The sequence below is a fragment of the Haliaeetus albicilla genome, chromosome 22 (assembly GCF_947461875.1).
Source record: "Haliaeetus albicilla chromosome 22, bHalAlb1.1, whole genome shotgun sequence".
Lineage (NCBI taxonomy): Eukaryota > Metazoa > Chordata > Aves > Accipitriformes > Accipitridae > Haliaeetus > Haliaeetus albicilla.
In genome coordinates, this window is record NC_091504.1 from 24,815,246 (window position 1) to 24,831,407 (window position 16,162).

Below are 16,162 nucleotides of genomic sequence, written 5' to 3' on the forward strand. Positions count from 1 at the left end.
AGGAGCCTTTGGTCAGACTCATCCCCGTGGTCAGGGTCACTGCCTGGAGTAGAGACAAAGTTAAATGCTGTGATAACCTCCTCCACTGTAGGCAGGGCTTCCAAGGAGCTTTCTTGACAGTGTGGTTTCATTAACTGTTTGTCTGATCAGATGCCACATGCAGGTTTCCCAGTATTGCTGCAGCGCATGTATTACTCTTGCTCTCTTGTCCTTTCATAAGTCTAGGGCTGAATTGTTTTACTTCTACTGAGACATACTAGGAAAACTGCCAAACTGCAAGTAAATGGCTCCTAGTAAAATTTCTTATCTCCTTCTAGGCCACTACAAGGCACAGGAGCATTGCATTTCAATACAAGAAAAACTTACTTTTTTGCACACTTGCATAGAACTGATGTCATCATTGCCTGGATAATGATAAACTTTTAATGCCAGTCTTGTACTTTCTTACATCTCTGTAGTTCCTGTCTGTCCTGATAACCGAGCATTGATGTACAAGGTCCCATTTCCTCATTCTGTCCCCTGCTCGTTCATCAGTAACAATTGGAAACAACTGCACTTATTTTGACCAAAGCAGACGCAGCTCTTTGCTGTGAGGGTAAGGTGATCAGTTATTTTATACAAAAGGGGAACCAGGAGCAAGTCTGACATGACAAGAAATCAAAGAACCAGAGCACTCATTCAATATGGCCTTCCATTGAAATCCCGTAGGGAAAAGGCTGGTACTTCAGAGGAGAGGATGGGGGCCTGCCGGTCTGTACCTCTCTACAGACTTCAGTTCTTCTGCCTTGTGTCTCAATAGAATCAGCGGTGGTGCTGGAGGAAGGGACCCCGTTGGAAATGGAGCTAAAGGAAACTGAGTCCCCAGCTGGGTCTCCAGAGAGTGAAGACATTGAGACTTCATGTTCTGAACAAGTCCTGAGCGAGGAAAGGTTTGGTAAACCCCAGGAGTCTTATAGCAGGGTAAGAAGAAACAGGTTATCCAGTTCTGTCCTGTATGACAGCCCCATCTGTAGACACACAGGAGAATTGTCTGTGCTCAGAAGAGTCCCTCTTGGTGTCCTCTGAAAGAACTCGCTAATGATACCAAAATGCACATGCAGTCATGATTGAGAGTTTGGATGGCTTGTGAGGGACTGCATGCAAAGCAGCAGCAGTAAATACCTGTTTTCTGCAGGGTCCTCGATCTGCATTGCTTTGTACTTGGCACCTTTCTGCTCATCTTTCACTGGAAGTGTCAGGGGGTGCCTCGAGCGTTACTGTTGTCAGCTTTTATTTTGCATATCAGGAAAACTGTTCATCTTTGTTTCTCCCTCTTTAAGTCCTCCTCAACCTCCAGCCAAGAAGAAAAATCTCTGAAGTCGGAAGACCTGGTGGAGGGTGGAATTCCCATTGGGAGAGTCCTCCCATCAGAGGATGGCCGAACACTGGAGGAGCTTTCCTTCCAGCCATCCCAGCCGCTCAGCAAGTCGAGTTCTTCTCCCGAGCTACAGACACTGCAGGAGGTCCTCAAAGATGCAAACGGCAGAGAAGTAACAAGGAGGCTGAGCACAGAAGTGAAATCAAAATCCCAGTCTGGGAACTTGGAAGGGGAAGGGCTGGGCAGTTGGCTGGGCAAGGGGGAGGATGCCAGAGTGACTGGGTCAGGCGGGTTGGATGGCACCAGTCCTGTCACCTCGCCTCGCTCTCCCTCTGGGCACCGGCCCCGGGGATACACTATCTCTGACTCAGCCCCATCAAGGAGGGGAAAAAGGATTGAAAGAGATGCCTTCAAAAGCAGAACAGCAGCCTCCAATGCTGAGAAAGTACCCGGAATAAACCCAAGGTGGGTGGAGGGGCTTATCTGAAGCTAGAAATGGTGAGCTCAGAATTGCTGCAGCCACGGCTGGATTCGTTCAAAGTGGTCTGCTGGTTTTGTGGGATCTACAAAACAGTATCTCATTAAAAACAAAGATTAATTACCTGTTTTTGCAGGAGCTAATACCAACATGTTGAACCCACTACCACCAAATTAACTTTGTGATTTGGGAAATGGGACTCAAGTGGTGAAAGAAATAGATAAATAGTTTCCTTGTGTTCTTAATCTATCCCAATTTAGGGTCTAAATGCACATGTGGCTTGAATGCAGGTCACGTAGAGTTAATTTTGTTGTGAACAGGATGAATTGCTAGTCTTGCAGTTCAAGAAATATAATGTGCAAAATGCTAAGAAGAAGGAAAAGAAGGGGTTATAATAGTTGCCTTTTGAACTTTAGATATTGGTAGTTGCCCAAAATTGCATTATGAGACAATCTTCATCTTATTGAGGGCAGGTAAAGTGCAAATGTCTGTAAAATAATTTCTCTGCTAGCCTAGAAATACCCCCCATAGCTGTGAGGTTGGAGTGCATTCCTACTCCTCCATTCTGCATAAAGATTGCCTTTTGAACGGGGAATTTGTGCAGCTTCCACTGTTTGACATAACCATTGTTTTTTATGACAGGGGTCTATTACAAACTGCAGGTAGTCTAGGCACCTAAAGTGTCTCTAGAAGATGAGTAATACTCTGTTAGCATTTTAATTGCTCCTTTTATTCTGTACATAACGTTCTTACATACAACATATCAAAATTGACTTAATTTTTATGGTAACAGGACTTTCCCCCCCCCCCCCCCCCCCTTAGCTTTGTGTTTTTACAGTTGTACCACTCCCCATTCTTTGGCGATGAAAACAACAAGCCCCTTTTGTTGCCAAATGAGGTAGGCAAGTATTTTTTTTTATTCTTGTTAATGTTTCTAACCTCTTTTTTTTTTTTAACATAAAATGATAGTAATGAATGTCTGGCTTGGTGCAATTTAAAGGTGTTTCCTACCAACAGTGCCACAGATGGGAGATTTTCTGTACCCCAATCCTGGTGGCTCCCACTTTATGGTTCTGGATTGAATTTAAGATATTGGGATATTTTGCTGGTGCTGTTTCAGAATCCCAGCCAGAAGGCAGGATGATTTGTGGAGTTTTGTTTTTTGCTGGTAGGAGTGCAGGATGAAAATGGTGCATTAGGTGATATTGGCAGAATGTCACTAGACAAACCTGTCAGCCCTGCGTATAATTGGGAGTGGCCAAGAAGCTTTCTGTGGTCATATGAGAAATTAATCATAAACTTCCTGGAGAAGTAGTGCTGGAACAGGGTTCTTGTGAACTGAGCACCGCAGACCTGCTGATAGTTTCCCCTCACTTTAGGTTTGGGTGGTTGGGCAGTAGGGAGCCTAGGTGAGATGAGGTGCTAAAAATGTTCTTCAGAGCAAGAGACGTGATAATTTTTCATGCCTGAAGTTTAAATGAAGATACGATGTAATTTGTCATGGCAAGTGCATCTAACCCATGCAGTTTGCCAGACTAATCTCATCTGAAGTATAAAACCAAGAAAGTGTGGTGACAGATGCCATATAGCACTGCTCTGTACCTTGGACTGAGGATGCACTGTGCCCTTGCAGAACAGAGTAGGGCAGCATTCATTAAGGAAGACACTAGCGAAGGTCAGGAATCTGTGCTTACTTTGTGCTGTCATTGTTCTGAAGGGTTTCAGGGAGGGCAGTGGGTGTGTGGAGATAAGTTTTTAAAGATGTGACCAATGTTTTGATTGTAGACGTTTGAAAGATCAGTGCAGCTCCTGGATCAAATTCCTTCTTACGACACACACAAGATTGCAGTGCTCTATGTTGGAGAAGGCCAGGTGAGTTGTGTGTAGATGCATTAATCCTTTAATAGTTACATCTCAACAGAAGCCCAGGCACCACTCCAGCTCTGAGATTTGTCCTGCTCCTGCAGTTGCCTTGCTTTTCTTTAGTTTCATGCACTAAAAATCCATGCCCGCGGGAAGCCCTTCTAGGAAGGTAATAACCTAATCACTCATGCTGATTGAGTGCTCTTAGCATTCAGTGTGGGACTCCCATGTTCTTATTTCCTAGAGCAACAACGAAATCGCAATTCTATCAAATGAGCATGGATCCTACCGCTATACAGAGTTCCTGACTGGGTTAGGGAAGCTCATTGAGCTCAAAGACTGTCAGCCAGATAAAATCTACCTTGGTGGCCTGGATGTGTGTGGGGAGGATGGACAGTTTACCTACTGTTGGCATGATGACATTATGCAAGGTAAGGTGGCTCCAGAAGTTGGAAGGATAGTCTCTTCTTATCTTAAGACTGACCTGCCTTCTACAAACTGTTTCCTTTACAGGGATGTAGTAAAAATGACCTGGGGTTCTGTTCTCATCCCCTTCTCTCTCTGGTATCTCTGCAAGCCATGTGTTAAAGTTTGGGAGAGTTGCATACCTGCCTTATTTAAGAAAAAAAAAAAAATCACACTACTTACTTTTAAAATAGTCTGCTCTATTAAAGGTTAATATGGTTTGGTGTAGAGGTTTGTAGAATAAGCTATTTGTTCTTGAGCTGCTATGAAGCCTGTTAATTGAGGGTAGTGTGTACATGTCAAAACTCTGCTAATCATTTCTCTGTAGAACAGTATTGAAAGCAGGAGGGTTGCCATTACTGTGGTCATTGCTAATTGAACTGTAGCATTACCCAGCTCCTGCAGCATCAAGCTGTGCAGATATTGTTCAGGATCCAACAAGCTATGATGAACTTCCCAAAATTTTTCGTACACCTGTGTGCATCCCAATCATCATACTTAGTCCAGTTCAGCTCAATTAGGGGAAGTCCTGGTTTAAGCTATTTAACTCTTCCTCCTCAAACCAGATTCTACTTGCCATGCTACTGTGGTCATGGGAGAAATACCCAGAAGCACTCTGCAGTCCCCTGTTCATTTTCTATGAACAGATAGATAGCTACCCCAGCTTGATGAGGACACTTCTTCTAGTATACATCAGGCGCATGCTGAAAGCCAGGCCTTTAATTCACTTTGCTGAGCCTGGCGCTAGAGAAGACTCTGCAGGGGAGTACCTAAAAACTGGCAAGAGCAGAGCTTTCAGAGGCTGCCTTTTTGCTGGCCTCTGCACTCCATGCTCCCGGTACCATTGGAGCAATCCAGTGGGACTGGATTCAGCTGTCACAAATGGGGACAAACCTAATGAGGGAGCACAACTCATATTTTTTATTATTGGGGTGCTGGTACTACTTTGTCTTCCAGACGAGTGCTACATGTTGATCATTGCTGCTTGCAGCACTGCTTTCCCAGGCCAACCTAAGGATTTTTCTGTTTCCTCTTCAGCCATTTTCCACATTGCTACTCTGATGCCCACAAAGGATTTGGATAAATATCGCTGTGACAAGAAAAGGCACCTTGGGAATGATTTTGTTTCTATCGTTTACAATGATTCTGGAGAAGACTTTAAACTGGGAACAATAAAGGTACAAGATTTTACTTGCGGGTGTGTTATAAAAGAGGCATGTGGCTGTTTGTAAAACCTTAATCTCATGTGTGTTATCTTAGCAGTGTTGAGATCATGAATGGAGGTTATATGCCTTGGTGGGTTCACATGTGTTAGTTTATGGCATTCACAAGAACTACAATGGCTGCCAGTAAAATGTATATGACTATTTTATTGTTTTCTCATTAGGGTCAGTTCAATTTTGTGCACGTTATCATCACACCACTTGACTATGACTGTAACCTGGTGACGCTGCAGTGTCGGAAAGGTAGGAATCTCTCCAGCCTTTGTTCTCAGTCTTTCGTGTATCAGTGGTGCATAACTGCTTTCACTTTGCAGTGTTTTTGCGTTTCAAAAGTAAAAACTTCCAGGAGAAACTCTCTGAAACCAGTTTGCTGCCCAGTTATGTCTGGATATGTCCTATTCATGTATCTTCCCCAAGACAAAAGGTATCTTCCCCATTGTACCTCTCATACTGTCTTCAAGCTTAGGGCAAAGTGCCAGCAGAGTAGAGCAGGTCCTTCCAACGATTGCTTGAGAATACTGGAGGAGATATGAGGTGGAGGTCCCTGTGGCTTTGGCCTCTGCTGTCCTTCCCAGCACTGCAGGACCCGATACTTGGAAACTGATCATGGGTCCATGGAAGTTCAGCAGTGCTGGTGCAGTGATCTGCAGGGGTGTTTGCTTTCCTCTTGCCAAAGGGGCACTTCTGGGGTGTTTTTTGCTCACACTTTGGTTCATGTGATAAAGAGCCCAGCAGGCTCTCCTCAAAACCTTTATGGAGCAGCCAGAATTTGAGAGCCAGTTGTGTTAAGTTGCAGTGCAAGTTCTGTTACAGTTGGAGCTGTAGAGCTCGATGCGAGCTTCTGAGATTCTGTGATGCAACTCCTCAGGTTTATATTACTTATCTATTTAGTAACTGGCAACCTTTGGCTTGTTCTTAACTGTCTTACAATAATTTTTTTTCTTCTTCCTTTCAAACAAAGACATGGAGGGTCTCGTAGACACGAGTGTCGCTAAGATCATCTCTGATAAGAACCTGCCATTTGTAGCCCGTCAGATGGCCTTGCATGCTAACGTGAGTACTCCTGAGCTCCCAGAGACCTTCTGTCTTTCAGCTGGTGTCTTGGTCCATCACCAGCTTCCAAGGAAATGAGTAGGGCTTGCTAAAGCAAATAAATATGTTTTCTGCTTCCGTTATTGCTGTCAACCTTTAAGTCAGAGTTAGCACGTGAACAGTTATAACAGAGCTGTATTTCAGTTGCTGTCAAACTGTACTGAAACATTCTATTAATTTTATTGTCATGGTTATATTAATGTGCCTCCCCTCTTTCCCTGCTTCTCCCCACCCTTCCCAAATTAGATGGCTTCCCAGGTTCATCACAGTCGATCAAACCCTACTGACACCTACCCATCCAAATGGATTGCAAGGCTACGTCATATCAAGAGACTAAGGCACCGGGTAAGTAAAGCTGTCTGTCTAAGTGTTTAGAACTGGGCTTTATCTTAGAACCTTATTACAAATAAGGCACAAAAAATCAGCTATCAAAACTTGCTGAATAAGAGGAGTATGTGTATGAAGGTTAGAATCCAGCTCTTGTGGGAATGCTAAGTGTAGCTATGTAGGTCTGGATTTCCAAACAGCTTCCAAACAGCTTCCCTGGCAGCAAGGGGTTTGGGAACCCTTATACCTGGACACAGAGCTGCACCCACGTGGCACTGTGATAGGGATGATAGGACAAGCTGTCCTGAGTAACCTGTCCTGCCCTGCCCAAATGAAGAGTGAAAAGAGTTTCAGAGAGAATGGAGCTCATCTGTTCTTGTTTGACTTTCAGCTGCGTGAAGAAACCCAGTACCAGACTCCTGGCCTTCCCCTGCAGATGCATCCATCTGCTCCGACAAAGCCCCCTCCCCAGATCCCTCAGGACCCTCCACCCACCTATGAGACTGGACAGAGGAAGCGGCTGATCTCCTCAGTGGATGACTTCACAGAGTTTGTGTAGATCCCAGCGGGTCGGCGTGTCTGCTCTGGGACAGACAAGGCAGCGAAAGCGTTTTACCTGCGTGCTGACTCCGTGCGGCTGCATGGACATACAGGAGAAGGGTTTGGCAGGCACAGTGTGGCTGTGCTGCTTGCATGTGGACTCGGCATGGAACCGTACCAGGAGCCTTGAATGTTTCACTGCCTCAGCCTGCCACTGTTGTCTGATGAGGACACTGTATCCCCAGCAGATGCTCTGAGAGGACCAATTCTATGTGTTTTGTTTTTATTTGGTTTGAGCTATTTCAAGGCTTCCATCTCTTGATGGGATCTTTCTTGCAGAACCTTTCTTGGGATTCCTTCTACACCAGCGTCTGGTAGAAGCAGACAAAGTACGATGTTCTGCAGTGCATCATGTAGTTGGAAGGTGCAGGAATTGTGAGAATTTTGACCACTTTATTGGGAATGAAATATGAAGTACTGAGAATCCAGTTACTATTTCTAAGCACCGTGGAATCCCAGCTCCTCTCCAGGCCTCGGTGCCTCTCAGCACTCAACTCTTCAGGCTCTCAGACTTGTTCTGCTGCCAGCTCCTGGTAAGAGTTAATTTGTGTTCTCAAGTGACCTGTCAAATGTGCTGCTTAAATTCCCAAGGATTTGTCTCCATTTTAAGAGATTCACAGCAAACCCTCCCTCATTCAGCAGAAATGATTTTGCTACCAAAACTAACACAAACCACAGAGGTGGATGCCACTCACTGGAGCAGCAGAATGGCAGAGAGCTGGGCCACGAATTACTTGTGATGAACACTCTGACCCACCAGGCTGACTGCAAGGATTTAGCCAGAGGCCAGCCCTGGCTTCTAGGTTCAGCTGCAGATTTTCCACTAGTTGCAGCGATGCTGGGGGTAACTCTTGTCCTTCTCTGTGCACCCTGTAAATCCTGTTTTGAAAGACTGTTGACATGTTTTGGGGCATCATCTCTGAATGAGTTTTGCCTGTTGCACTAACGCATAGTGACAGTCTCTCTCCTGGGACCTCGGCTGTTGAAGTGGTTAACAGGCGGTCCTTTCAGTGCAGGCATGTACAGGTGGAATGGGATTATGTAGCCCATCTTGTGGTAAGATGGTCATCAGACACTACACTACCCAACTGGGAGAAACCATGTAAGCTGGACTATACTGTGAGTACTTTATCTCCTGCATTGTCAATAAATGGGAAGTGTGGCTTTTTGGTAACAGGTAACAGCAGCGCCCTTGCAGTGGAGATGAAGACAAGTGCAATCTGCACATGGAACTGTGAAGTGACAGGCGAGGGGACAAAAGTGATGCTACTAGCTTGTGCAGGGCTGTTTGGGAACTCTAAGTGTATGTTGTGTTTTGAGTGTTTATAAGTCGTAAAGGAAATAAAATATTTGTATGGTCAGTGGGTTCTTGCTGGCCTGGGAAGATTCAAACTGTGTTTCATAATAATTTAAATTCCTTCCTTCTTTCCCCTTTCAGTTTTCTGATCCATATGGCTCATATTTCAGTAACTACCAGCTACACCTCCAAGTTCTGGACATGGTGTGATACCTGGCTGTGTTCCAGTCCCTGTGCTGGGGATGTTCCCTCTGGTTCAGCTTCAGGTAACCTCTGCAACGGGAAGGGCTTTTCTGCTGGCATTTCCCACCGCAGGTGAGCCAGAGCAGCTTGCTGTGTTTGTGCAGCAGCACCCTGGGGCTGAGCGAGCCCTTGTGCCATACTCTGCCTTGGTTGAGCCTCCTTTACATTGACGGCAGGCCCTTCACTGACAAGCTGATGTTGTTAATTACAGCCCAGAGCTGCCCTAATAGGCTGGCTGATTTAAGAAACCATCCTGTAGTTCTGCAGGAGACCTTAATTAAAACTCCAGTCACAGACAAAGAGAATAACAATGGGGTGGGGAGGAATGTCTGTGGACTAGCTCTGAGTAGCGCTGCTTTGCCCCTGTGCCTTTGCTGAGCTCTCGCTGGTAGCAGTGAACAGGCTGGAGTGAGCGTAACAGAAGCACCAGAGCCAGGTCATAGCAGTCATCTTTTATTTGACCTTGTCATTTTTTAAGAAACATCCCCACAGTTACAAAATACGATATTTTTGTTTGCAGTGAAATGCTGACCAGACAGTAACAGTTGGCATATTGGTCACAATCATCTGTTCCTTTTTTTTAAAAAAGCACTTACATAAGAAGTCCCTCCCTCTCCCTTTTAAACTAATGGATAGGTTTTTTTATTTAAGCAGCTTGATACTGTTGCATCTTTGTGAGACTTAAGACAATAAATAAGAAACCATCTCTTGGTGACTACAAATACAGAAATATACATTCAGGAGTATTTATTGGCTAGGGCTGCAAGTCAAGTTTATTGCTGTCGGGGGTATAGCTCCATGACTGGTAATTCTGGCTGCAGCTAAGTTCATGTATATGCAGTACTTTAGCTGGGACAATGAAGGAACCCTGTGAGTGTTGCTATAGTTTGTACAAATAAATGCTGCGATGAGAACTATGATTGCTTGAAAGCTGTCAGTGGTGCCACCACGCACATGGGCCTTCGCGGAGGTGTTTGGCTTTTCAAGAAACAACTGTGGGTTCCAGAGCTGCTCTCCGTACTTCAAATGAAGGAAAGAAGTAGGGCAGTTGTCTTATCCTGTTTCTGCTCCTCTTTGATTAGAAGAAGCACTTGGTAAGTCACACGCATCAAGTCACACTCACACACACGCAGAGCAAGCTTAGAAGGAAACAGGCACTTGGGAACAAAAATCCTGACGCTTCAGTTGGGGAGCATCCTTGTTACACTGCCTGCTCGCCTCCTGTTAGCTTATTAAAGGCTGTTCTGAGCAGTCGGGTCTCTGCTTGCCACTGCCTCTTGCCTCTGTCTCTCCTTCCTGCACTTAACTCCGATTAACAACCTCTTTTAAATAATCATACTCAAGCTGTGGGGGCAGAGAGGGGCTGAGAACTGAACTTTGGCTTTTGAAGATGCAAGAGCTTTCCAAGACCTGCTTGGTTCATTTTACTCACTGAACATTACTGCATGGCCCTCGGGGGTGGCTGGATCTACGCATGTTGCTCCACTGCAGCAGGAAAGGGATGCACAGGTGCAGCCAGGTGTGGAGCTGGAGGTTAAAAGTGGCAGTTTTGGTGCAGTTATGCTTAGGCGATCTCCCATGTAAGAACCCAAAATACAGTAAGAGCTGGTGGCCCACCCAGCAGCACATGCCAATGACTGCTTTCCTATAGTAACCCTCCTTTGTCAATCTCTCTGCTGGTCTGCATGCTTACACAGCAGTGTTAGAAAATGAGCAACTTGCTTTTGTCTTTGCGGGTAGTTGCTGTTTGTGCAACTAAATACTTCTCCGGCGCCTTTCCTTTTGAGGCATAGCCAAAGAGTCAGAAACTTCTGTCTTTACAGACAGAAGTAGAACAGAGTTCCTGAGTTTCACCCAGAGCCTGTGCTTCTCTCACCAAACAGGGTTTTGCTTTATAACTGCATCCTTCCTAGCCCCAGGGAGGACACGCCAGAGGGGCAACGAGCTTAGGAGCTGGATGTGACTGCAGATGTGTGCCCAGCGCTATTATCAGCGCTGCAGTGCCACAGCCTAGGTATCCTGGTACATCTCACAGCTGCTCGTTTTACTGCCTTAGGGGTTTTTGGACATGGCTTGCAAGGCACTTGCACCAATACTGCACCTGTCACCAAAAAAGAGTCACGGCCATCTACCAGAGTTGAGCCTGGTGGCTGTGCTGCTTGGGTAAGTAAAAGGGACCAAAAACTACAAGGCCAGTAGTTTTAATCTCTGCCTTGAAAACCAGTTTTAGAACCAGAAGCTTTCTGGGGAGGATGGAGCCATTTGTAAAAGGAGTAACAAATCACGTCTGTACAGTTCACAAAGCTTACTAACATCAGCACCTGAGCCAGCACTGGGCCCTATCCCTGGCCTCTGCAGCCCTCACTGCTGGTTCTACCTGCTCCAGGCACCTGCTGCTGCCGCGCTGGAATCCTCCATCTCCAACTACTGCCACTGAACTCTAGGCACTTCTCTGTCATCTCCTCTTCTACCTGCCTTGCCTTCCCATTACGACAGCTTCATGCTTACTAGTATTAGTTTTCTCCCCTCTGCACTTTACTTCCCTCTGCACTCATCTGCTCTTTCAACAACCTCTATGGTGACCAACAACCATTGCACTAAGTGATCTTCAAGCTACACCACGCTTGTTTTCTCCTGCCCGCATCCTTCTGCAACCTTTCCACAGTGTCTATCCTTCGTATCAACTGAGTTTTTCAAAGGTAACTTACACCAGTCCCAATGCCATCACAAAGAGCACCCCTGTGTCCTCCTGCGTCCTCCTTCAGTCAGCCTTAAGGGACGTGGGCAGGCGCCTGGAGCCAAGGAAGCACAGCTGGAATGAAATCATATTTAAAAGTATCTAACACAGCACAGCAGAAGTGCTGGGAGCTGGACGGGGAGACTCAGGAGGTGATGTGATTAGTAATGGAAGTAAGTGTCTGCGCAGACCCCTTGCTTTGCCCAGAAAGGTCTCCCCTGCCAGGGGAAGGGGACAGATGCTGCCAGGACCACCAGCATCAGAGGCAAGATGCAGTCTAACGCGAGGCACCCTCCGCTGCGGCACTGCCCGCCTGGTCTCGCTGCCTAATGCTTCCCTTCGACCCTCTCGCATTTCTAAAGTGTGGAGCAGGTTCTGGGAACACACCAACTAGCACACTGCGGGGCTTTCCCTCCCCTGCCACGCTCCGCTCCACCGGCAGCGACTGGCCCAGAGCCAGCCCGGCCGAACCTCAGCTGGGAGGAGAGCACACGCACCACATGCACACAGACACCTAATACTTTATATACACGGGACATTCCCAAGAAGAAGCACTTAATACATCCTTTAAATAACTCTGACAATAGTATTCTGTCTCCTATCTACATGTTTCAAACACGTTACCGATGCTATGAAAATATAGCAAACATACAAAAATATATACATTTAAAAACAAAACATATAAATTACTTACAATATACATAACGTGAAATGGGGATGATGAAGTGAAGGCAGCCCTTGGGAAGGCTTCAGCCACTGCTCAGCACCCCCCACGCTGTGAGCAGGGGGTGCCCCACGGCGCAGCCCCTCCCCGGCCGGGCATGGCAAGCACAGGCCAGCTGTAGCCCCGTGCACGGCGAGTCCCGGGGAGCTGCGGGGTGGCAGGACTGGAGGGACCCCGACAAAAGCTCCGTTAGGGCTTCACCTGCCTCCCCCGACGCCTTTGTGCTTCTCGTAGGAAAGATGCCAGGAGGTACCGGCCCGGCTGCCTCAGGCTGGGGCCTTCTGGGGGCTGCAGTCACTTCACCAGCACTTGCTCATTTCAGTTTATGATTTAAACCAACAAACAAACAAAAAAAAAAATACTGCTTTTTGTGATATATTATCCCGTTCTTGTTAGATCGCATGTGTCATTGTTAGCCGAGGAAAGCAACATTTAAAGTGCTGGGCAGTACATACGAACAAGTAAACCAAAAAAATACATATACTTACGTCAATACATTCCTTGGATTAGAAAAGCCAAGCAGCCAGCAGCACCCGCACCCCGTGGGCCACTGCGTGGGGGGCGAGCACTGGCAGGCAGGGGCTGGGTGGGGGACCGCAGCGAAGCCAGCACGTTGGCAACCCCACGCTCAGAGACGGCTGAAAGCAGCCCGAGGTCTCCACACCCCTCGGGCTGAGCTGCTGCTCTTTATCCCCTCCGAGCCTGGCCAGGTAGCAGGGCTGGCAGCTCGCTGCAGCTTGCAATGATGTCATTTGTTTTAAATATTGGATTTCTTTAAATACAAATAATAGTACCAATTTCTGGAAGATAAAAGTAGCCAATACTGGAAATTAACTGATCTGGGTGTAGATATCATTTATCTATATCTATATATATTTATGCTTTTAAAAAAAAAAAAAAAAAAAAAGATTGGTTAAATATCTTCTCAAAACCTGTAGCTTTCCTCCACAGTGTGACTGGTCGACAAAAATCCAAGACTCAGTTCAAACCTTCAAGGCCTGGGGCTCTCCTCTCCCCCTTTCCATCCGGCACAGCCAGCGGGGAAGGGAGGTGAGCTTTGTACCGGTCACCCTGTGCCAGTCCCCAGTAAAGTGTCCTTGTGACAGTCGCCATATGCAGGCTGTTTGCAGATGGGGCCGTTTAGCAAAAAAGACAACTTTTTAATACTGCCCTACCCCAACAGGGATTTTCTGCACGCTGACCGCACCCCGCACAGCCTTCCCCAGCCATCCCCGAGGGAAAGGCTCAGCCTTCTCCAACCAACCCTTAATGCTGGAAACCACATCTGATGCAGACGGTCAGGTCCGTGGAGGATGGTGGCTGTGCCAGCCCCGTTGCCGGCACCAGCCCCGTGCGCCCCGGCAGGCACAGCCGCCGCGGCGGGAGCTTTCAGAAGCGGCAGCTCCTGAGGCTCCAGGTCTGCACGGCAGGCACAGCCCACCCTTCGCAAACCCCTTCCCAGGCGCTCTCTGCCCTCCGAGGGCATTGCGCCCCGCGATGCCCGGCACGCCGCCTGTTACTTGACAGCGGGGTGCACCCTGTTCTTGGCCCGGAGGGGCCGTTTCTTCTTCACCGCCGGAGCTACAGCAGCGTAGGGTTTGTGTGGGGGCAGCACAGAAGCCGCCACACTGATGCCTCTGCTAGCTCGAAGGAGCCGGCTGGGCACAGAGCCCCTGCTGCCTGGTGGGGCGGCAGGAGAGTTGAGGGACAGCGGGGCGTCCCGCGGGGGCTGCAGGTCCGTGTCGGAGGAGATTTCGGGGGAGGGCCCCTGCTCTGTGCTGCCTGCGCAGTACCTGCTCAGGACGTCCTCTGACATCTGGGTGTACCTCCTCCTGGAGCGGCGGCTCTGAGAGCCCTCCAGCTGATGCTCGATGCGGTACACGTCCTCCGTCACCTGGTTGACCCGGTCAAATTGGGCGAGCAGCATCTCAAAGAGGGAAAGGAGGCGCTGGATGTCGGCGTCCACTTCCAGGCTGTCCCGGGTGCTCAGCACGAGGCTCAGCCCGTCCAGCTGGCTGGAGGAGGTGGAAGCCCTGGAGCTGTCAGAGGCAGCGCTGGGAGTGGGGCCCCGAAAGGACTTGGAGTCACTGGAGTCTCGGGACGGCAGCGGCTCCATCCCTTCGAACCTCACCTTGTGTCGGAACTGGAAGAGAACAGGGGAGCAGGGGACAGAGTTATTTCAGTTAAGTGGGAACGCCGTGCTGTGTGTCCTGCTCCAAACAGCCCCAGGGCTGCTCCCAGCCATTCCTGGCGGGCCAGGCCATGGCACGGACCTGGGGATAGATCCCAGATAAAGCCACGTGGAACTGTGGGCCTGAGAACTGGCAGCAGATACCCCTACAACACCCCATCGCTAACCCAGCTCTTGGGCCTCCAGGAATGAACACTGCTCCAGCCCTCACCTGCCAGAGGAACGTGACTGTGAACAGCAGTGGGAAGTAGCCAGAGGCAAAGGAAAGCCAAGGATGGTGGACATTGATTCTCTGCCAACATCTGCAGCCTACTGCCTGCTACCAGGGCCCTTCTCCACAGAATCTCCCAGGCTGCACTCACCTCCTTGGCTTTGCTGAAGCCCATCCACATTTTCAGCCTGCGCACGAAGAGCTCCACCATCTCGTAGTCCTGGGGCTCGAAGGCTGGGCGGTACAGCTCAAAGTGCATTTCCCGGTAGCTGTAGATAAGCACCACGGTGAACAGCCTCAGCACAATCCACACCTCCAGGATGATGTAGCTGGTGCAGAACAGGTAGTAGAGGCCCGAGGACTCGGGCAGGCAGGGGCGGAGGTTCACGCTGCCCCGCAGCATGGCAAACAGCAGCAGGAGGCTGCTGCCGACGCTGCGGAAGGACTCCGAGGAGGAGGAGAAGAGCTGCAAGGAGGACATCGGAAACATAATGAGACGTAGCAAAATGTTCCCCTGACCCCCGATACTCACTACCCCATCTTACAAAGTACGAGCCCTGAGGAGTGGCCCACAAGTCAGCCATGACAGGGACAGGACACAGACACAGTCCCTGGCCAAAACCGCCTGGCCTGTGGCAGACAAGAGCACCCCGCGCGGGCTGGGCACTGGAGCGCCCGGAGGACCTGCTGAGCTTTGCTCGCAGTCATGGTGTGGTGAGGGACGAGGGGCAACGCGACGCTGGGCAGCCCTTGCTGACAACCAGCCACTCTGTGAGGCGAGGCGAGGACGGCAGGTAGTTACCAAGAAGCCGAGCTGAGCGTAGGCCAGGATGAGGACGGCGAACGCCAGCCCTGTGGCGGTCAGCTCCTTCGCAGACTTCTGAAAGGTTTTCCCAAACACGGACCACTGCCTGACGAAACGCAGCTGCTGGGCAGCCTAGGACCAAGAGAGAGGATGGTGTTACAACACGCGCCCATCGCAGAGGCTGCTGCAAGATCCTTCCAGCCCAGGGAAGGGTCTTTCAAACATCTCTACAAGTCCGAGAAATGCAAACTCTGGCAGAGTGGAGGACATCCTAGTCAACGGGCTCCTTGCAGAAAAAGTCATCCCATCAGCCACACTAGGGTGAATTCCCCAAGGGAACTGAGGGCCTTTAGAGACCCAAAGTGCTACAGCAAAGATGCATGTGGCATCACTGCCCACCACCTCTGTCCCACAGTAGAGTCCGGATGTGGCAGCAGCCCTGCTGCATTTGATCAATGCCTGGCACAGCAGGACCACCGTCTTGCATTTGTTTTTACTTCAGGGGCCTTTGCTGCCCCTGACATGGGACTAGTCGTGCATGGATGACGA

The 16,162-nt window shown here is 48.8% G+C and overlaps 2 protein-coding genes across 8 annotated transcripts in view; one reads left to right on the plus strand and one right to left on the minus strand.

Annotated features, from left to right (window-relative positions):
- Positions 1-8,797, plus strand: part of TSC2 (TSC complex subunit 2) — a 35,331-nt gene extending 26,534 nt beyond the window's left edge. For all 6 annotated transcript variants that reach the window (XM_069810510.1, XM_069810511.1, XM_069810515.1 and 3 more), the window contains 10 exons: positions 800-960; positions 1,320-1,822; positions 2,658-2,733; positions 3,621-3,707; positions 3,943-4,129; positions 5,202-5,341; positions 5,551-5,629; positions 6,348-6,439; positions 6,725-6,823; positions 7,197-8,797. In XM_069810510.1, coding sequence (XP_069666611.1) covers positions 800-960; positions 1,320-1,822; positions 2,658-2,733; positions 3,621-3,707; positions 3,943-4,129; positions 5,202-5,341; positions 5,551-5,629; positions 6,348-6,439; positions 6,725-6,823; positions 7,197-7,364 — 1,592 coding nt within the window. In that variant the 3' untranslated portion in view covers positions 7,365-8,797. The remainder of the gene's footprint in view (positions 1-799; positions 961-1,319; positions 1,823-2,657; positions 2,734-3,620; positions 3,708-3,942; positions 4,130-5,201; positions 5,342-5,550; positions 5,630-6,347; positions 6,440-6,724; positions 6,824-7,196) is intronic.
- Positions 8,798-9,385: 588 nt separating this feature from the next.
- PKD1 (polycystin 1, transient receptor potential channel interacting) overlaps positions 9,386-16,162 on the minus strand; it is a 99,507-nt gene continuing 92,730 nt past the window's right edge. For both annotated transcript variants that reach the window (XM_069810509.1, XM_069810508.1), the window contains exons 44-46: positions 15,611-15,745; positions 14,960-15,274; positions 9,386-14,549 (exon numbers count right to left, since the gene is read on the minus strand). In XM_069810509.1, coding sequence (XP_069666610.1) covers positions 13,923-14,549; positions 14,960-15,274; positions 15,611-15,745 — 1,077 coding nt within the window. In that variant the 3' untranslated portion in view covers positions 9,386-13,922. The remainder of the gene's footprint in view (positions 14,550-14,959; positions 15,275-15,610; positions 15,746-16,162) is intronic.